Below are 22,438 nucleotides of genomic sequence, written 5' to 3'. Positions count from 1 at the left end.
GAGTAGATCTAGCTTCCTCACACACTACAGCAATGCCATGCTGAGTAAGAATATAGTTAGGTTCTGATGTATCTGGGCTTTTAAATACTTGCCAAACAATGGAAATATATCTAATGTTTCATGATCACATTGCCTAGAAGTATACAGAATTTCAATAGCATCAGTCTCAGAACAGAACTCTGTGCAGCTCTTAACTACTAACTCTAAGTGCTATCAGCACAACACATTCTTATCCTCGGGCTGTTAAATACGCCACTTTTGTGAAAGCTGTTGCTTCATCAGACAAGCACCATGGTCTTTTGTGCTGAAACAGACCAGGTTTGCAGTTGATTCCAGTAAGACAGTATTAAGAAGGATACTGAAGCATAACTCATAGCATTTCCACCCAGGAGATTAGGGGTATTGTGTGGGGACCATTATATTTCCATTCAGTTTTGCTTTATCTTTTGACTGCTCTGTTTAAAGAGTCTACTGAGTCAAAATCATTGTTGTTATGGTCTCTCATTAAAGACCAGTACACCAAGTGGATCTTGTTTATTCAATTATCTTATCTCGTCTCATGTCATCTTATCTTTTCTTGTTAAAGGACACATAGATTGTCAGTTGATTGCTGTTACTCAAAAATCTAAATTGTGTCAAAATTGACCCATATAATCCTTATTAGTCAAAATACAATTTGACTGGTGTACAGAGAGTTTTAGCCATTGTTGTTAGAAAAGCTGAGTTATAGTCACTTCCTTCTGTTTCCTGTGAGAACTGAGCTTTGACCCCTACATCTTGCTCCCAGTATAGAGTCAGACACATGGTGTCCCTTGGGAGTTTGACAGCTTGCATTCTACAAGGACTATGCTTTCCTTTGCTCCAGTCTCTGTATATATTTTTTTAACTCTTAAAATCTAAAAATACACTTGAGTGCGGATGTTGCTGCTGTGTTACATAAGCTCGTGGGATTGAAGTGTCAAGAATGAGAGGTTGTACAAAAAGTTTTTGGATCTTAGTTCTCACAAAGTAAACAGTTATGGAAGAAAGGGGCAGTTTCCTGGAACAGCTTCACAGAGGAAAAGCTACACAGAATTAACCTCAAGTTTCATGTTTTGGTCACTTTTTAATATCCTAAAAATGTCACAAATTTCCTGGGCCCCACTTTAAAAACTAACAGGAATGGAGTCAATTACTCAAGCTGATTTTAATGTGTCTTCCAGAGTTTTATGTAGCAACTGCAGTATGGCCAATTCCTCAGTAAAAGAGAATGTCTCCTCCTCCTCTGAAATACTGAAATGTACTCTGGACAGTGTCTCTGTCACCCTTTCTAACAACTTGTTACTCTCTCTATGCAACTGTAAAGTTTAGAACCAACTAGTGTTAGTATTTACAGTACAGTATTATTGTATGTCTTACAATGTGATCTTATAAATATATCTATAAAAGCACGTTTCTACTTGCTAGGCTTTCTGTAAACTTGTGTGCACTTCATTAGTTAATAAAATTGCAAAACCAGTAATGCCATATGAAACAAGAGTGCTCACAATAATGTTATCACAGAATGTAAATTGTCCTGTATTTATATCGCGCTTTTCTACCTATTGGTATTCAAAGCGCTTTACAGGTACAGACACAGCTTGTGGCATGTTCCAGGGAACAAACCGGTAACTCTCTGGATTGTGGATAATTTGCTCTACCTACTAATATTTGTTGAATGCATGATTGAAATATCAAATTTCCTTGTGGTCGGATTCACCATCATCAGTAGGCACTGCTCCAAAGAGGATGATATCAAGTATTTTAGTGTTTCAGGTTTTGAAGAACATTTACTGTACTTTACTGTATTTTAGCGTACGGCCTAGGGAAACCAGCCAAGGTTCAACAGTACCACCAACTACCAGAAAAGTTCTGTTCAATTGGATCCTGTCAGGGAAATAAATTTGTCTGGCCTTCAGTAATTTAGCCCATACCATGAATAGTGTCATTTCTTGCAAAATGTATTTGTGCCATAAAGTTAACGTTCTACACCAAGACTTAAAGCTACTGTGCAGTACCTTTGTCTCTCCCTGCATTGGCATTCGTTTTTTTGAGTAATCTGAGAGACACAATAGTATTTTCTCCGAATTGTTATCAGTGCTTTTGGCTTGATAAAATGGATTTGTGTATTTTTCTTACTGGAGAGCTCTGATAGAAGACATTCCTTATACAGGTTGATAGGCTATATGTGAAATATTTGGAATAGGCTATTTATGGAGCTATTACGCTACTAAATACAAGAATATTGTCGAGTTTATGTACAAATTCCTCTGTGTTGTAACTATTTCTGAACACCAGCTTGGGATTTTCCAGAGCTGGTAGTGTTCCGCACTTTTTTTAAATTTTTTTTTTTATTAGTGACTAATGCAGTACTTTGGAAGGGTTTTCAGTTAGTGATAAATGTTATTTTTTGTCATCACATTTGACCTTGCATTGGTTTGTAGCTCCTGACAGTCAGAGAGAGAGAGAGTGCGAGAGAGAGAGAGAGAGAGAGAGAGAGAGAGAGAGAGAGAGAGAGAGAGAGAGAGAGGCAGAGACATGTGGTTGATCTTTTTCTTTTCTTTTACAGTACACAGCAAACACAGAAAGTGAGGGAGGGCATTTTGTGTTCATCAGAGTTTTATCGTTGTCTAAGTTTAGATCTTGGCTCTCACACAGCTTCTCAAGTAACAAGGCTGCAGGCTCACTGCAGCCACTCCACACTTCAGACAGAAACAGAGCTCCACGCAGAAACAAACCACAGAAAAGTAGCTGGTCACAGGAAAATGAGAGGAGGGGCTGTTAACACCAGACACTGTCATATAGCCTGACATTTCAAACAGGACACACAGACATAGACATAGGCGTGGGCCACAAACAGGACCATTCTGTGTGGAAGCAACTCTTCCCTACATCAGTTTATCTCTGTTTTCTACCTGGACAATGACAGAGCAAGCAGAAGGGGGAGTCAAGCTATCTCCAACCTCTGCGTCTGAGCAACAGGCTCCACATTTTCTACGAGATGTCATCTTCCATGGCAAGTTTAAGGTGAGTGTCTCTACAAGAGACAAAACTGACTCACAATGGGAGATAAGCAGAGATATGGTTAGAGAGACAGGTAAAGATATTATATATAAATAACTGGTTGGTCTGTCCACAGGTACTTGTCACACATAACCATATAAAATGAATTTGGGATTTTGTTTTTGGTTACTGTGCCTTGAGGCAAAATATTTGCCACTGCTTTAGTTGCTTTTACAGTACATTCAACTCAGAAACCTCACTGCCCAAAAACAACATCAACCATGAATTCTTCAAACTCACAAAACTCGTTCAGAATTGTAGTGGAGGTCCCAAAGTATCAAATGAAGGTGTAAAAGTCAATCTGGTATTTGGGGAAAAATACTTATAATACACGAGCAATACCATTTCATTTATTGTAGATGTTGTAGGTCTATTACGTTTTAAATGTTCTAGTGGCTTGACCAGGAAAGAGCTACCAAAAGAAGAGCTGGATTAGAACTTCACGAAGGAGGAAAAGTTTTGTTTTTGCAGCTCCAAATATTCCAGAGCCAAAGCAAAGTCCAGATTGACTTTTAAAATAATATCAAACAATGCTGTTTATTTTATTTTATTGATAGATGGCGATTCTAAGTTATAACCTGAGCACTAAAAACTAGTCAAAGAAACTAAATAACAGCTGCCTTAGAACTACATGAAAATAATTTCAGAAAATTGACATTGTGGGGAGACTGTTGTGTTAGTTTTCATGCTTAAACTGGAATTATATGGTATTATAGAAGAACTGGATTGTTCTTCTATGATACCAAACTGGCCTATTGACTTGGCATTAGATTATGGTGCATGACATAAAATACGTCACTATATTTGACACACTTGCATATCCAGATATAATTTGAGTTGCTAAATACTTGTCTGTGGTGCCGGATATTTGCAGTGGAACGTTCTCCAGTGCTGCAGGTATGTGCGTAATGTCCCCACGATCAGTGCCTTTATTTTAATACTATACCTATTAGATTACATTTCAGGCAGGACAATTTTCCGTTGCAAACATGTGATATGAAGTACTACTTAAAAATGTATTTACTGATCAAATCCTTGCAGGCATGACCAGTTCAAGAAACTGACTGAACAAATGTGCAATGCCATTTTCAAAGCAAAGACTGGGTACTTATTTTCTGTCTTTTGCTTTTGCTTAATTCATAAATTAAAGTAATAAAACCCATTGGATGAATAGGCATGTCTAAACCTATGAAAGGATCCATAAATGGAAGCATCTTGTGTTTGCAAAATTGGCCACCAGTCTCACATTGTCTTTCTGACCACTCATTGATGCAAAATTTCTTCCGTTTCAAGCTGTTTGTTCTTGCCTATTTCAAACATCCCCACAACATTTCAGTGGAAAACAATAGGCCAACATTTCAACCACCATGTTTCACAATTGTTATGAGGTTATTCTTTGCATTAAACGGTTTACTCTTGGGCTGAATTTGCTGACCAAATTGGAAGTCCTTTGAAATGTATGCCATTCGTAGATTGTTTTCTTTACAGTGGAATGATTGAGTACAAGCAATTATATTAAATCCATTGCTATACTTGCATCATATACAAACTTTTTAGAGGACCTTGGAGAGCTCTTTAGATCTTGGCATGCTGACACCACACACAGTGTGTCAAGAGAACGCCAAAAAGGAAATGTCAATAATTTAAACAAGACAGGTTCCACCTAATGCTCTTCATGGAGGTTCTAGGTTCAAATTTGAAACCCCTGATTCTAATCTTATGGATTTAAAGGAATGTGAGAGATGTAGGTGTGTAGTTTTTGGTTCTCCCTATAATGCCAACTGGAACTTTATCTTTTCTTTAGAAGAAGAGCTATGTTGTCTTAATTTTGAATCATCACAGTCCAAATTGTGATGTTTCTTTTACCTCACAAATGTTTTTTGACCAAAATCAGAAACAGATTGCAGGCTCTACACTAACCTGACAAAAATAGCTGAAATGTTAATTAAAAAAAAGTTTAATTTCAGCAGGCTTGGAACTGATGATTTATCTAAAAATGGTAATGATGTTTGTCATTTGTCACAATAGGGACAGAAACTGTAAAAACATAAGAAAAATGAAAGGCTTCTATGTGAATGTTGTCTGTTGCTTTTTGCTCAACACAATAAAAAGTCTAAACAAAGAACAGTCAGACTCTACATGCAATCAGTTATTGGATCCCAATCACACTGATCTTCAAGTGTAAAATGTGTGCAGCTGTGGTGTTCCCCTTTAAAGACTGGGGAGTGTTCTGTGTATAGCTTGCTCTGTAGATACCGTCCCTCAGATCTGATGCAACTGGACCTCATACGGAGAAATACTGTAATAGCTCGGGTCATGACACATCTCATAATTCACACACTATTTATGACTCATATAGAATTTGCTTTAAACGCTACACCAGGCATAACAGTTGCCACCCTTACTATGGCACGCAGCTGCCTCCCAAGCTCCTGAAATCATAATTTCATTGACCGCATTTCTAAATTTTCAAATTATCCAAATTAGTAAAATATGAATGAAATTCAGATGGAACACTATGTGTAACTGAGAGGTAGAGAAGCCAAGAGTACCAGCTGGGAACTTTGTCCTCCTTCCATGGATGGTCTAAAGGATTTCAGTTTTATATAGTCCTACTGCATATACAGTTTTTTTAGCGATGCATAGCCAAACATACAGTATGTCGGAAAACAACAAAATACTAAAAATAGAGGTGAAATAATATAGTGCAGCAATGCCATTTTTGCAGCCAGGCTATTGTGGCCTTATTGGTGCCCTCCTGTGAGTCTGCTGCCATTGTTGTTGCCTCCCATCAGGGATGCCTGTAGAACAAAAGCCCTTATCTAATCTAGCTGAAAATAAAATGTTTGTCAGACAATTATTTAGTTAGTACCACACAGAGAGGCTGCATGATGAAGTAAAAGGGGATTTACAAAAAGGGGAAAAAGTAAGTTTTGGGCAATGAATTTGCAATGAGAAAACTATACAGAAAGAAATACATTTAACATGCATTTAATGTTATTTTTGGTGCATATATTGGTATATAAATGTACATACTGAGTCATTTGTATATTTTTGTTTATGGCAGTGTCCATCCATTATCTAATACTGCTTATCCAACTGAGGGTCGTGGGAGGGCTCGAGTATATACCAGCTGTCACTGGGTGAAAGGTCGCCAGTCTATCACAGGGCTAACACGAACAGCCAAACAGCCGTTTACTCTCACGTGCACACTTATGGCCACTTAGAATCACCAGTTGATCTAATAATCGTGTGCTTGGAGTGTGAGAGAAAACCGAAACACCCAGAGAAAACTCATTGCAGTGCTGAGAATACCAACATCCAGATAATGGCTAAAACATTTTGTCAAATCTGATACAGCATTTTATTCCCAAATGTAGGCACCAACTCAGAGCTCAGAAGTCATTTTAGCTTAGGGGTATAATGAAACATGAAATGGTGTGAAAAAAATATAATCATTTGTGAGTCTAGACTAGCTAATAACTATTATCCTTGTTAGAATTCCCAGTATTTAAGTATCTGGATGTCACTTGCATTTCATGATATTACAGTACTAGTCTATTGGAATACACAATTAAAAAGAATGATAAAATGGTCAAATAGTCAAACTAAACCACGGTGCCATAAACATGTATGCCATAATATGCAAGACAAGTTGACTGGCATAGCATTTTCGGCAATGACATCTGATAAAAGCAACAGCCAACCTAGAGTTGGCTGTTGCCAACTCTAGGTTGCTCTTTGAATTTGTCCCACCAGCTAGCAGTGACCCCAAGGGAAAAACATGTCAGTCAGTCATGACTTGCATACTTTAAAGCAGGCTCAACTTTGTCAAAAATACTCAATTGCAATGGTTCCCAAAGTGGGTGTTGTGACATTCTGAGGTGCCTTGAGGACAGGCCGAAAGATTTATTATTGTGTGGCCAAAATTCCAGTAGAGTAATGTCAGAGACTGATCTACAATTATCAGATGCATTTGTTTGTAGCTGTAACTGCTGTGAAATGGGGAGCACAGATGCTGGGTGGATCAAGATGCCATGACGAAGAATTATTTCTGAATATTGGTCAGATACTGCTCAGGAGTTTTCGGAACACTATTCAAGGCGAGATGACAGCTTTGGCAATCTGTTTTTAATCATTTTAAAATGTTTTGCAATTCTAGATGTATCCTAAGATTACCTTCCACTAATTTATTATTGGATGAAGATGATGATAAAAAGCTGCATTTTTGCTTTTGTATTTCTGAATTGCATTTATAAGGTGTTTATGTCAAGTATGTTACTTTAACCTGTGGACCCTGCTGACAAGTACTGTATGTCAAGTGTTTTCTAGGGTTTGACTACTGGACCAGGACCTTTGTAGTGGGTTACTGGTAGAACATAAATAATATATTGTTAGACTCTGACTTGCCTCACAGCACACTGCCAGTGACCGGTATAGTCCAAATATTTTATTTTCATACTGAACTAAATCTTTTACTGGCAAAGTATGGTTGCACATACAGGGGTCATCCCTGGTCCAGTGTCCCTCAGAGTCATGAACCATATAGTATATGTGCATTACGTGGATGCTGCAAAAAGTTCTCTTTGTCTACTTTCAGAACTTGTGAAAATCTGCTGATGTTTTGAGACATTGTTCAGAAAATTGTAAAAGGAGAAAAAACCTTTAAGAAGTAATGTATAGTACAAGAAGTTAATCAATTCCTTCTGGTGCACAAGAAGGTGCATGAAGATGATGATTAAACACAACAAAGATCAATCTAAACACACCTGTAAAAGACAACAGGAAATGCAGTCCATTTGTTTTTAATTTAATTTAATTTATTTAGAACAAAGTCATCACATTAATTATATCAGGGAACACTACATAGTAAGATCAAGACCTAATGCTTTTCCATTAAGCAAGAACTTTGGGAAAGTGAGCAGGAAGAACTCTCCTTTTAACAAAACTATGCTGGTGTAGCCACATACAATACAAACGCAACTCAGTAGTCCAACAACAAATCCATTTTGGTTTAAACAAATTAAACTCAACGGAGATCACATCGATGTTACTCTTCTCCACATTAAACTCATCCAAACAATTTGATTTGAAGTTCTTTGCCAGAGTATCAGTTCCCAATACAGTGACTCCAGACTAATTTCCCCTGAAAATATTTGTGGGCAGATGAAGGGTAGCATGAAACCTCTACCAGAATTAAACTCATGGTGAGTTACTATCTCTGAGAGGAAAGCAGAAGGAGAAAGGCAGTGAATGCCATCATCCCTGGTTTGAGTGCTGCTGGCGCCTTAGATGTCATTCACATTACTTTCTGTCGTATTTGCCCCAAAAATAGACCAGAAGCATCACTGAAATTATATAAGCAGGGAAGTGTCAATTTGCATCCATCTCTGAATTGCATTTGCAATTCTTCATTTTTTCCACCAGGGCAAATAGAAGAAAGCCAAAAGCTTCACTTTGTTTTGTCCTTAGACAACCTATGCTATGCCGAATTCACATTGATAGATCACATATCATCTAACTACACACATAAAAAACACTAGGTCATGCTATTTCCTGCATTCTTCATACTCACTCCTCTCCCTGTCTTTCACCATGTGTATTTTACCAGCTGCTGAAGGCTCTAACACCAGAGGAAAACACCCAGTGCCAGCATGGCCTCTTCTTCCAGGACGGCCAGCGGCGTGTAGACTACGTTCTCACCTATCCTGTGAAGAAGCCGGGTGGGGGACGCTCCAGTCGACAGTCAGTGCACCTGCTCACTGAAAATGCTGTTGCCCGCAGCCTACGCCGTGGCCCCCAGAGCCGTGGTGAACATCTAAAACAGCAGGCACATAAGGCCACAGGCTCACCTTCCCAGCAGTCACCACATGTGGCTGATGTGGAGTTGGGCTGTACAGGAGAAACCCTCAATGGCCAGGACGACCACAAGGCCTTCAGGAGGGAGGAGTTTGAGGGGAAACTGAGAGACATGGGCCTAGATCTGGAGAAAGATGAAGATGTGAGTTTATTTATTGCCATTTATTTTTTTCCAGAAGCACTGAAAAACAGAAAATCTATTTCGAGTACAAAAAAGTCCCAACTGATTTTTCAGGCATATATTATCTCTGCAAATATAACAATGTCTAACTGAAGTGAGCAGAAAAGTAACTACCAACCACATTTTAGAAAGAAGACAAACAAAGCTGCACTGTACACAAGTCTGCCAAGCACAGCTGTGCCATTGGGCGTAGTCAGCTGTAGTTTGTGAGCTGTGTGTTATTGCTGCACATGTTGTCGAAATATAATATTGTCGGGGTAAACCGACCGTTTTAATGACGGCTCTCTTCCATTAAGTGTTCCAGTAGGCTGTGAAAGTGAAGCAGTAACTCACATAAATGTAATGCAGACACCATGACTGTGACATCAGAATGTCTGCAGTGAAAAAGGCTAACTTTGGATAAGCTAAAAATACCTTAGCATAGCAGCATCTGTATTTGGGTTTAGGTAATGCTATCAAACAAGATGTTAATATTAAGAAGTTAATGTCAAAGTTGGAGCTTAAAACAGAAGTAGACATGTGTAATACGGGTTTAAGATTCTTACAGGTATAAAAAGGGCATACATACTTTCCACATGAATCTGTCCAATGAGGGAACAATATACAGGTGACTTGGTGATTCAGTTACAGTAGAGATTTGTGCTGATCTCACATCACTGTGGTGCTAAAAGGTGATGCATCACTCCAGTCTCAGATCACTTGCAGTCTGAGCAGGTTTTCTTGTCTGCTTTTGGCGATATTTATACTTAGCTTTTACACTCTGGTACAAGTATGTTTCGGCAATAAAATATCTGTGTAGTAGTTCCTCCACCATAGCCCATCTTTGTCTATTGAGGTAAACAAACAATAGTTGTATGAATTAATACACAATAGTTACTAGTCTAATACATTAGGGTTATCACACCCACACTCTTTAACATGTGTTCTAATCAGAAAAAACGAATATTTCTAAAGATTGTCTTTGGAATTATCAAACCGTAACCAATAGTTAATTTAATAGTTTTTTAGTAGAGGTTCAATCACAGCCACATTAAAAGTCTGTTGTGTATTGCCAGTTATTAAAGCTTCATTAATTAAGTATTTAAAGCATTATTTATTTATTTGTGCTTTTTGTATTTTTGGTAAAGATTTTTGGGGACTGTTTGTTGGCAAATATTCATAGTTTGTCCTTGCTGGAATTAAAGTGCTGCAAGTATCCCAGTGGTGGTGCCCTGTGTGGCAATTCATTTCTCTGACTACATTTATGATAAAATTACACACCCTAATATTGACATTCTTGTAGTCCTCTTTATTATGACTGCATGAGCAGATTAAGGTTTTATGACATAACTCTGATAAGCATACTGATAAGATATAGAAGAAATATTCACTTGGTATAAAGCATTGTAAAGACAAGGTTAAAACAAGGAAAAGCTTTCACACAAACTGTTTTGGACAAGTTTGAACATGGCATTGACTTTTTTTATATTCAACTACAAGTTAGAAAACATTCTGCCTCACTTTAATGTCTTTAATGACACTTTTATGTCTTTAAGAGGCAGCCAATTTCTGTAAAAGACTTTTTGCAAGTTGGCAAATTAGACGTATCTGTGTATCTGTCTTGTAAAAGTGTAAACTGATATTTTGCCTATGATGAGATGTGCTAATACCAGTATATAAATAGAAAATAAGCTACTCCACAGCAGTGACTTGAAATGGCTGAGAGGGGGTTGCCAGTACCACACATAAAGTCTTGATTTCTGTTTTTCAGAATGACGAGCCTCAGGGGCAAAAACAAAACCCCCACTACGAATACACATGGGACTAATCTGTGTCAGATTTGTGGAGAGTAAACTAAGATGAGCTTGCTGTATTATTGACAGGATGAAAACCACTGTAGAGTTAAGCCTCATGTTATTTCAAATAACACAGCGTCCTCCCATCTCCTTGAATTCAAACAGATAAACCACATTTGTTGCGGTTGTAGTGAGCACAGGTGTTGTCACAAAACACTTGTAGCTCAGCACACTTTGGAAAGGCATCGTGTGTCAAACTGTTTTGAACATTAGGGGCATGTATATACAGAGACCATAGACTGCAAATAAAGATAGAAGACAGAACAACCGTTAAGCCAAAGCAAGTAGAGCTCCCCTGGTGGCTGGCTGCAGTATAGGTCATAAACTCTGCCTCCTCAACTAAAACGTCAGTACACGTCAAATAAAAAACTTTGAAGGATGGTTTCTGTCATTTTAGGTACTTAATATAATGCTGAGGCACGTTTAAGGTCATTTTGTCTGATAAAGATTGTTTTAGTTAGTTATTTGACACTATAGAAACAAGATGTGACATCATGATGACTACCGAACACAATCAACAACAGGATGCTGGGAAAATCTTTCCCACAACTGCCACAGATATCCTGTCAACTCTATCTTGTACTCTATCTTTAGAAACATCTGGAAGATTTAATTAATAGTTGCTATATCTCTCCTATAGATATTTCTGAACCGACATTTTACCCCAAATTAACCCTTTTTTATATATTGGAACTGATCAGACTATCTTAGTAAACAGGTTACATACCACAGGCTTTTAACTTTTTTAAATTAAAATTTCTTTTCTGGAGCGAAGATCGCTATGTATTTGTTAATTATTGACTGTACTACAATTCCTTATTATCAGAAGGTCCAAAAAAAATCTCCAGTTTATCCAAAATTCTGAAGCACACATACTGTCGGTTTTGACAGTGTTTGCGTTCAGTTTTATGTTCAGTTTAATTTAACTTAAACTGTTTTTGTACATTGTGTGTCCAAGACTAAGATTCCTGGGATTGGCTTTGTGAAGATTCATGCTCCTTGGAGTGTTCTGTGTCGAGAGGCTGAATTCATGAAGCTAAAAATGCCTACCAAAAAAGTAAGTCTTACTGTCTCTTTGTCTCAATGGCTTTGTCCAATTCTTGTTTAATTTTCCCTTTGCAGGACAAATAAAGTTTTTATGTATTTGTACATCAATCAGGCACACCATTATGACCACCTACTATATATATGTGTGTGTGTGTGTGTGTGTGCGTGTGTGTGTGTGTGTGTGTGTATATATATATATATATATAATACTACTTTATACTCAGTTAGCTAATTTTATTCTATTTTTATACTTTTACCTTTACTGCTTCTGCTTGGCTTGCACCGGGACCAGGGTAACTAATTCGTTCCACCTCATGTACCAACGTGTAATGACAATAAAACTCCTTGATACCTGATCAGTTTGGGATCTAGTGAATTTGGAGGCCAGGTCAACACCTTGTGCTGTTCTTCATGTTTTTTGAAAGAATCGTGTTTTTCATCACAACATCAAGGAGTCTCATTGCTATTGGGTGGGGGTGCCTGGTCTGATCTAGAGGGGTGGTATAGTTCCAAAAAGTTACTTTCTTCTCCTGTCAGTGGTCATAATGTTATGTCTGGTTTATGTCAATTTTTATTATATCAACTGTAAAGCTCATTCACAATATACTTTTTAGGGTGGTTTACTTGAATGATTGTTTAAAAAGTACTTAACACTGAAAAACAAGTGCACAAGTGCACTGATGTACATTAGATTGTAAGTCAAAATGCTAAAATGTCCATGAGAGTTTTACTCATTGAGAGTCATGTTCATAATTGCCATGATTTCTTTAGAAGCACATACAGTACAAGCATAAAATGTAGCAACACATCTCTCTGTATAGTTCTTGAAATCAAAACCAAGAAGAACCAAAAAAAAAGTGAATTGTGCTTACAAAAACAGGGCTTAGACTACAGGAGTTGTGGGTCAAATTATCCCTGAATTAACTCCTCCTGACAATGGTAATGGTAAATGGCCTTGCTTTTATATAGCGCTTTTCTACCTATTGGTACTCAAAGCGCTTTACAGTCACAGACACATCTACCCATTCGCTCACACAAGCACACACACATTCACACACCAGTGCCACGCACTGGGAGCAACTCAAGGACACTTCGGGATGTGACAAATTCTGGGGATCGAACCGCTAATCCTCTGGTTCATGGACAACCTGCTCCTACTGAGTAGATAGAGCATTTGGCATTAGTATGTTTGCTTGTGTATGTGTGTGAGAAAGAATGTGTCTTACCTTGTTCTGAAAGTCCACCCCTGTGTATGCAGTACCTCTAGGATAAATGTGCCAGGTTATAAAACAAGATGGTTAATTTGCATCAAAGTCCCTGTATCCATGAGAAACCCAATAACACAAAACTATGAGAGTCTCAGCTATGTTGGTCAATAGACAAAATAAATGTACAGTGACAAAAGTTCAAGGCATCTCATGCATCGATTTTACATGTGAAAAGCCCAGTTAGTTACTAGTGTGTAAAATGAAAGGAAGTCTTTGGCATGTGCTGCTTTGTTAGCTGGCAGTCACATTGTGAGTTGAGTTGGAAAGAGTTTCAGTTTTGATGAAGCATACCTTTTCTGATGATTCAGGTCAGAGGACACCAGTCACTCCTTTGCTGAACTAGCACTGTTAGGAGTTTGTATATTCAAGCGCTGTTGTTTGTTGTTGTTGTTTCTATACTTGTAAATGTAGCCGATGGACTTATCACTGTTGCCTAAATAAGTTGCTTCCCCTTGCCGAATTGTAGCTTTCATATCTAGAAATCTGGATGATTTTATTAGTCTTCCAAAACCATGACAACCAACAGTTGAGGCCAGGAGACTTGTAGTCTTACTCACTTTGCTGTAGATTCTCTAGGACTGTACAGCAATCTTCCACTCTGATTTATTAGTCCTAAAATTAAGCAAAGCTTTAACTTGTTTGAAAGCTTTACTCTTAGTCTTGCTTATCCAGACTGGATTTATCTTTGTTGTGGTGCATTTCCCATCCCCTCACTGAAGCTGCAGGACTAATGTGTGAAAAGGCAGTAATTCAGCGACGCACAGCTGTTATTTTTTTTGACAATAACTTATTTTGCATTATAGAAAATCAGAACCTGAACCAGAATCTCAAACTTGCTCTTGCCTTGCCATACTTCAGTCTAAAATGCAGCTTCACTGTTCTCACCGATTACAATGAAGAGTTGGAATGAACTAAGAGTTAAAAATACATTTCACATTATTTGGGAGTTAATAAGTCCAATTACTTATATAAGACTTTTTGCAAGTTGGCAATAAGTATAAGTAATGAATGAATGAATGAATGAATAACGGATTACACAGCAACTAAATATAATGAGGTGATTCCTTTAGTATTTACTTCAGTGCAATGTGCCAATATCATGGATGACAACTAATAAATTTTAACCCAAATAGATTAAACACAAATAGATTATTTTGTTATAGGACTGTAGCATCGCTAAGTACAGCTCTTTTCTCAGTTACTCTGTTCACCTCTAGTTAAACTTACTAATGATCTTCCCATGGCCTCAGACAAATGACTTGTCTCTAGACTTGTCCTATCAGCACTTAGTGTTGAATTTGACACTGTTAATCACAATATTTCAGGATTGAAGGAACCATAATAGATTAGTTTGAATCATATCTGTCAAACAGATTCCAGTTTGTTCTTTTCAACAATGATTCTTCCATTTTTGCAAAAGTTAGTAATGGGGTTCCTCAAGGTTCTGTGCTAGGATCAATACATTTCACATTATATATGCTTCCCTTAGGCCGGAGGTGTCAAACATGCGGCCTGCAGGCCCAAACCGGCCCGCCAGAGGGTCCGACCTGGCCCCTCGGGATGAATTTGCAAAGGAAAAGGAGAAGTAGATGGGGAAGGAGAAGGATGAAGATGAGTAGAGGGTGAAGAAGGAAGTGTGAAAGCTATATTCATTCATTCATTCATCTTCTGTACCCGCTTATTGCTGTTAAGGGTCGCGGGGGTCTGCTGGAGCCTATCCCAGCTGTCATCGGGCGAGAGGCGGGGTACACCCTGGACAGGTCGCCAGTCTATCGCACGGCCAACACAGAGAGATAGACGAAAGCTATATTGAACACATTAAATTCTATTTCTGAATAAAAGGAGCCGCTATTCCTAATTTGCCCGTTAGGCATCACACTGTTTTACTCAGAGTTGAGGACATAACACGACACTGAGAACAGAACTAAACAGCAGATGGCAGCAAAGAGCTGAAATTGCACTTACTTTACTCAAAAATGTCCGCTTGTTCATAAAATGTTTTGTGAAATGACATTTTCATAATGTACCTGTTCCTTGTACAATGTTATGTTACTGGTTCGGCCCGCTTGAGATCAAATTGGGCTGTATGTGGCCCCTTAACTAAAATGAGTTTGACACCCTTAACAAGGATATGTCCTTTAATTCACACATAAAGCAAGTAACCAGGACTGCCTTCTTTCACCTGCGTAATATTGTCAAAATTAGAAACATCCTGTCTCAGAGTGATGCTGAAAAACTGGTTCATGCATTTGTTTTCTTCCAGGCTATATTATTGTAATTCATTACTGTCTGGCTGTCCAAATAGCTCTTTAAAAGCCTCCAACTGATTCAAAATGCTACAGTGAGTGCATTGATAGGACTTAGCAAGAGAGATCATATCACTCCACTCTTACCCTCTCTTTACTGGCTCCCTGTAAAATCCAGAATAGAATTTAAAATTGTCCTCTGTACATACAAGGCTTTTACAGTAGTAGTACTATAGTACCATATCACCCCATTAGATTGCTTCACTCTCAAAGTGCAGGCTTACTTGTGGTTCTAAGTTCCAAGTTTCATAAAGCAGAATGGGAGATAGAGCCTTCAGCTACCAGGCCCCTCTCCTGTGGAACCAGATCCGGGAAGCAGACCCCTTTTCTACTATTAAGGTTAGGCTTAAGTCTTCGCTTTTTGATAAAGCTTATAAGTACAGCTGGCTCAGGGGACACTGAACCATCCCTTAGTTGGGCTGCTATAGATCTAGGCTGCTGGGGGACTTCCAATGATGCACTGAACACCTGTCCTCTACTTTCTTCTCTCTCCCACCGAGCACCTATCCTCTAATTTCTTCTCTCTTGTTATCCATGCATTTGTGTGAGACTACTGTATCATGTTATTAGCCTCTCTCTATCTCCCTTTCCCTCACCTCTTTCCCTGTTTTCTTATCATTATCTCCAGTTTGATTTTCATACCTGCATACTGCTCACTCACCTGTAATAGAACTACTATTTCTACAGTTGAAAATTAACCAGCTGGCTCACACTGGCACATTTACTATTAAGCTGATTAATGTGCAATGTTCTTTTTAAATAAATAAATGAAATGAAATTTCAGGTGACAGGTGTATGTCCCTGGGCTTTAATTTATCCCCATAACATTAACTTTATGAGCTCTCTGTATACCCATTAAGCATGTCAACTCTATCCATTGTTTGTGAATGTTCTCAGTCATCCAGGTCATGGTATTTTAATGGAGTTTCTTGAAACTCTACAAGTCCTGTCATGTAACATGCATCAGCTATATATATATACTCTTGTTTGTCAGATGTGTGTACGTACGGATGACAGATGTATATATCATCTTGGTCCCCATGCTCCTCTTTTTACCTGGCCGGCCTCAAGCAGATATGTCCCCCCATATTAGTTGGGTTCTTCTCAAAGTTTCCTGGCCACCGGCACCGTAGTGCTTACTTGTAAGGGTTTCAGATGTGTGTTCTGTAAAGCATTTTGAAACAATGTGTATTTTTAGTGACAATATATTAATTTAATTTAATTTAATTTAATTTAATTTAATTTAATTTAAATATCAGAACCCCAGCTTTCCCATGCTGGCTTACAACGACAGACATGATCGCCATCTAATGGTAGCACACCTCGATTAACAATTTTTATGTCATGGACTTCAGAGAAACAGACTGAACACACTTTAAACAATGACACTCATGTACAGGGGAAACTCAAATCTCCTACTTCTCAGTTTCTTTTTGTTCTAACATGTGATCATGTTTTGGACGCTGGCACATAAAGCCAAAATAAAACAATAAACATTCCTCCTGGCACGCATTGCACAAAAATGAATGTTGCCAGCCTCTAACTAAAAACTGCTAACAATTTATGTGGTAATAATAATTGTAGTTATTCATCTTACTAATCAGAATTCCTAATAGATCGACGAAATGTCTGATTTCACAAGGCTGATCTAAATAACTACAGTTATGTTAGGGCATAACTAAATACCCTATACCCTAACATAACTGCTGTCAGCATAGAACATAATGCAGCCCAACATTAACTGTTGCTACCCATGTGAGGCCCAATAGTGTATTCATATCACTGCATTCTGCTGTCCAGTTTTTTTGCAGCTGGTCATACTGCATATATTTTAGCATATTTCTATTTATCTTTACCCTACATTATATCCACATCATTATCACCCTGTCAGTGTTGGCAAGACTGAGAATAGCAACGCAATATGAAACAGTTGTTCCCATACCAATAAAAGTAGACTCTCATTTTACTTCTAATATTGACAGTTCAATTTCCAACATTCAGCTACCTAAACAAATCATGGCTGTCCTGCAGCTCTAATATAATGGAGTGTCCAGCCTCCACCATAACCTCATTTGAGGGCATAAGACTGATGGTGAAACCACATGCAACCAGGTGAGCAATGACATTGATAGTGAGAAGGGTGTCTGACACTGGGTATGCCAGCGAGTAGTACTGTTGTCATTGGGATGTGTGGTTGTGTGTCTTCAACATTTTTTAGGTTGGTGGTGCCAGTCAAAATAAGGTATACATGAATGCTGAAACCATTAATATTATTCATGTCATTGGTTGCTTGTGTATCTAAAGTAACCTTAATTGAAGTGTTTTGTTCCCATTTCTAGATGTATGAAGTTAAGCAGTCAGGCAGTGTTATGGAAAAGATCAATTCTCTGGTCAGTAAAGTTCTGGAGCCCCTCCATCCTCATGTTGAAGTACATCAACCCAAGAATGTCAAACACCTGTCACTCACCTTTTCCAGGGAAAAACAACACCTGTAAGTACACCTAAATATGTTATAGCAGAATAATTGTTGTTATGTGAGGGATTTTTCACTTAAACTCATAAAGCTTACTGTGAGCACAGCTTATGGTTGAAACACCTGTTAACATGTAATATAAAACTGAACCGTTAAACCTCCTGTTTGTGGACAACCTTCTCTACCTACTGAGCCACAGCCGCCCCAACTGGGAACCATGCAGAAGTGGGACACTGTTTAATTTTTGTAAAGAACACTTTATAGATGAGCTATGCAACAGTAAGGTGGCTAAACATGTACAGACGTAATAACAAACAGTAATAAAGCCGTGCATGTGTTTGGTTGTGTGTGTTAACAGGTTTGATATCTCAGACAAAGATTACTTCTTTGACAGCAAAACGAGGAGTTCAATAGTAAGTCCAACTTTGTGTGTGATCCATATATCCATATATATAAAGAGTAGCAAACCTCAGAATTGTGTGTATATATATGTGTGTTTGTGTGTGTGTTTAGATGTATATATACAACAAGCTGGTAAGCTTTATTTGTAAGAAAACGAGGACAGTCTGGCAACTGAGTGGTGAACAGCAATGGTGATATACTGATCAGCCAGAACATCATGACCACTGAAAGGAGAAGTAAGGTGAAGTGAATAACAGCAATTATCTCATTGCTCATAGTACATATTAAATGTGGTCGAAGGAGGGAGAGCAGTTAAACGGTGGCCATGGGCAGCCAGGACTGTTGCTAATGTCTTGGGTGCCAGATATCATAGCACACCTTCACTCTAGTGGAGTGCATGTCTGGACATGTCAGGATTCTGTTGGTGGAAAAAGAGAGACACAATATCAGGTAGGTGGTCATAATGTTATGCCTGATCGGTATACAGTATACACAAGTAATGTGCTAATGAGACTCAGGTGGTGTAGAGGAGACTGCAGTCAAATGGTAAATAAAAATCCAAGTTAAAACAAAGACCTCAAACATTCATAATGGATAAGGTATTTAAATGATAGAGATCACCATTGCAATTGCAATTGTAGTTTGGAGCTTTGCCATTGTTTTATTTTCTATGCTGACATAAAAACATCAGCAGCATTGTGAAATAAGTAAAGTTCTGTTTTTCACTCACTTTAGGTATTTGAAATACTAAAAAGGACAAAATGCAAGGCCAAGTACAGCATGGGTAAGTTCAGATCTCTGTTTTTCCCAGTGCTTGACTTATATTAAATATCAGACTAGTTCTTTGTAATCTGCTTGTATCTCAAAATCTCAAAATTAAATTACCTAAAAAGTTTTTATTTTATTTTAATGCATAATTAAAACGACTGACTTATATTGCAAATTGTCTACCAATGGAATCTTCCATTAACTCAAAATTAGGGAAATCTGGGTACTTTTAGTTCTACTTAACGTTTGGTTCCTGCCATCATGCTCAACATACAAACAAAGATTTACCTAATGCACTGTAGACAAGACTATACCCATAGTGAATTTAACTGGAAATACTAGACTAACACTACATTGGCGGCTTACATTAGCAGCTAGTACTGTCAAGGGGTCCTTTATCCCACATGCATTGTTGTCTTTCCAGCTTTAGCCATTGCACAAATTCGCTGTATTACATGTGTGGCATACATCTGACTGAAACAGGAACTGAGATAAGGAAGTCACCATTACTCCTCTTTGTTTAATCTCATTTAGATAAAGGTGGGGTTTTGAATTAATTTTAAGAAAATTATCCCTGTAACTATTTCTCCTTGTGGAACCATATAAACATTTTGTGGACAATAAATATGACTTGAATCTTGAACATGTATACATATCCTAAAACTGGCCCAGTGGTTTGACTGGGGTAGATTAGTACTTGTACTTTAAGGGCAAAATGTTCCAATGTCCTGCCCACTGACAGGTTCCATGATAACCAGGTAAGATAGCTTGTTTGAGGACAACATTTTAAATAAATGTAAATGTTGGTGATACTGCTGTGATGCTTTGTGGTCACTCATTAGGATTAATGTATTGCCAACAGTGGACACACAGTCACAGCATTCTCTGATGGAACAGCTTTATCCTTTATTACTCATTGCAGTTTAATCCAATTTTATTTATGTAGCTCCAATAACAACACAGATTGTCTTAAGATCACTGAAGGTATCGAATCTGTGAATGAACACATATGGAATTATGTAAAAAACAAAAAAGTGTGAAATAACTCTAAATATGATTCATATTTTAGATTCTTCAAAATAACCACCCATTCTCTCGATGAGCTTCATGAGGTAGTCACCTGAAATGGTTTTCCAACAGTCTTGAAAGAGTTTACAGAGATGCTGAGCACTTGTTAGCCCTTTTGCCTTCCCTCTGCGGCCCATCTCATCCCAAACCATCTTGATTGGGTTTAGGTCAGGTGACTGTGGAGGCCAGGTCATCTGGCGCATCACTCCATCACTCTCCTTCTTGGTCAAATAGCCCTTACACAGAACTGGAGGTGTGTTTGGGGTCATTGTTCTGTTGGCAAGAGCAAACCGGATGGGATAGCATGTCGCTGCAAGATGCTGTGGTAGCCATGCTGGTTCAGTGTGCCTTCAGTTTTGAATAAATCCCCAACAGTGTCACCAGCAAAGCACCCCCACACCATCACACCTCCTCCTCCATGCTTCATGGTTGGAACCATGCATTTAGAGACCATCCGTTCACCTTTTCTGCGTCGCACAAAGACACGGCATATGGACTCATCAGACCAAAGCACAGATTTCCACTGGTCAAATGTCCATTGACTGTGTTTCTTGGCCCAAACAAATCTCTTCTGCTTGATGCTTTTCCTTAGTTGTAGCAGCTATTTGACCATAAAGGCCTGATAGGCGCAGTCTCCTCTGGACAGTTAATGTAGAGATGTGTCTGCTACTATCAGTTTGTCTAGCCACGAGGTTCCCTTCTTCTTAGAGCTGCCTCTCCAGCACACCACAGCGTAAAAGATAGCACTGGGTATTCCATCCATAGTCTGGTAGAACATGTCCAGCAGCTTCTGGCAGATGTTAAAGGACCTTAGCCTCCTGAGAAAATAGAGATGGCTCTGACCTTTCTTGTACACTGAACATATGTTAGCTGACCAGTCCAGTTTGTGATCCAGCTGTAGACCCAGGTACTTATAGATATAAGAGGGATCATTGGCAGGTTGGAGAATATGCATTCAGGTAGGAGTGGATAACTGTGGGCCATGAAGACTGGGCAGATTGATGAGACCAGCACCACAAATGAGTAGTATGTAGCTCTGCAGTTCAGAAACACACAAGTCCAAGAAAAACTCACAAGGAGATGGCAGAAAAGGGGAGGGAAATGGAAATTGCGGGAGGGACACACAACTACCATGTGCCAAACAGTGGTAGCACACAATGCATGCATACTAAGCTGGTTCCACAGGAGAAGGGCCTGATAGCTAAAGGCTCTACCTCGCATTCTGTACTAGAAATAAATGCATGAACTGTTTTTCAGCATCGCTTTGAGACATGATGCTCCTAATTCTGACAATATTACTGGTGAAAGAACGTAGTCTTGGTCACTTACTTTATGTGCAAATTAAAGGACATATCCTGGTGAAATATAACACCTAGGTTTCTCACAGTAGTACTGGAGGCCAAGGAAATGCCACCTGGAGAAACTAAGTGATTAGATAATGAATCTCTGAGATGTTGAGGGCCAATTACAATGACTTCTGTTTTGTCGAGTAGAAAATTACAGGTCATCCAAGCCTTTATGTCTTAAAGACATGCTTGGAGTTTAACCAGCTGATTAGTTTCATCTAGTTTGATGGATAAATATAGCTGGGTGTGATCTACATAGCAATGGAAGTTTATGCCATGTTTCCCAATAATATTGCCTAAGGGAATCATGTATAATGTGCAGAGTATTGGTCCTTGCACAGAACCCTGAGGAACTCCATAACTTATTTTTGAATAAGTAAAAGAATCATTCTTAACATGGACAAATGAGTCTGTCTGACACACATGACTCAAGGCACTGTAGTACAATATTGTGCTCAATAGCGTCAAGTGCTGTATTAAACAGTAAATCACATAACAACTCAAATTCCACTCAAAGTTTAGAGTGAGGAGCAGGTGGGCAATACACCCAAAAAAATATGTGCAGTGTTGACAAAGACATAGACATAACCTAGCCTATAGAACTTAGGCCTCAGTAATTCTGCTTGTGGTCCCATTCTCTGAGCTAGGTGATGTGGGATTCATATTAACACTTACATCTGTGTTTTCTCTGCAGGGATCACCAGTCTTCTTGGTAGTGGTGTATATACAGCAGCTTACCCTCTTCACGATGTAAGTAATACCAATGCTGGCACAGTTCCAAGTGGTTAGCGCTTGCTTCCTCAT

General features: G+C 38.5%; 1 protein-coding gene across 1 annotated transcript in view; it reads left to right on the top strand.

Moving 5' to 3' along the window:
- Nucleotides 1-2,940: 2,940 nt before the first annotated feature.
- The window catches only part of ano1b (anoctamin 1, calcium activated chloride channel b), a gene marked incomplete at its 5' end in the record, with an annotated part of 43,954 nt that continues 24,456 nt past the window's right edge, over nt 2,941-22,438 (top strand). Inside the window, 7 exons of the mRNA XM_084555725.1 lie at nt 2,941-3,045; nt 8,693-9,082; nt 11,915-12,013; nt 17,917-18,068; nt 18,409-18,463; nt 19,188-19,236; nt 22,329-22,384. Coding sequence (XP_084411851.1) covers nt 2,941-3,045; nt 8,693-9,082; nt 11,915-12,013; nt 17,917-18,068; nt 18,409-18,463; nt 19,188-19,236; nt 22,329-22,384 — 906 coding nt within the window. The remainder of the gene's footprint in view (nt 3,046-8,692; nt 9,083-11,914; nt 12,014-17,916; nt 18,069-18,408; nt 18,464-19,187; nt 19,237-22,328; nt 22,385-22,438) is intronic.

Source organism: Chelon labrosus, assembly GCF_963514085.1.
Source record: "Chelon labrosus genome assembly, chromosome: 11".
Classification (NCBI taxonomy): domain Eukaryota; kingdom Metazoa; phylum Chordata; class Actinopteri; order Mugiliformes; family Mugilidae; genus Chelon; species Chelon labrosus.
Note: the sequence above shows the minus strand (reverse complement) of the source record. Positions and strands in the feature narration are given on the sequence as shown.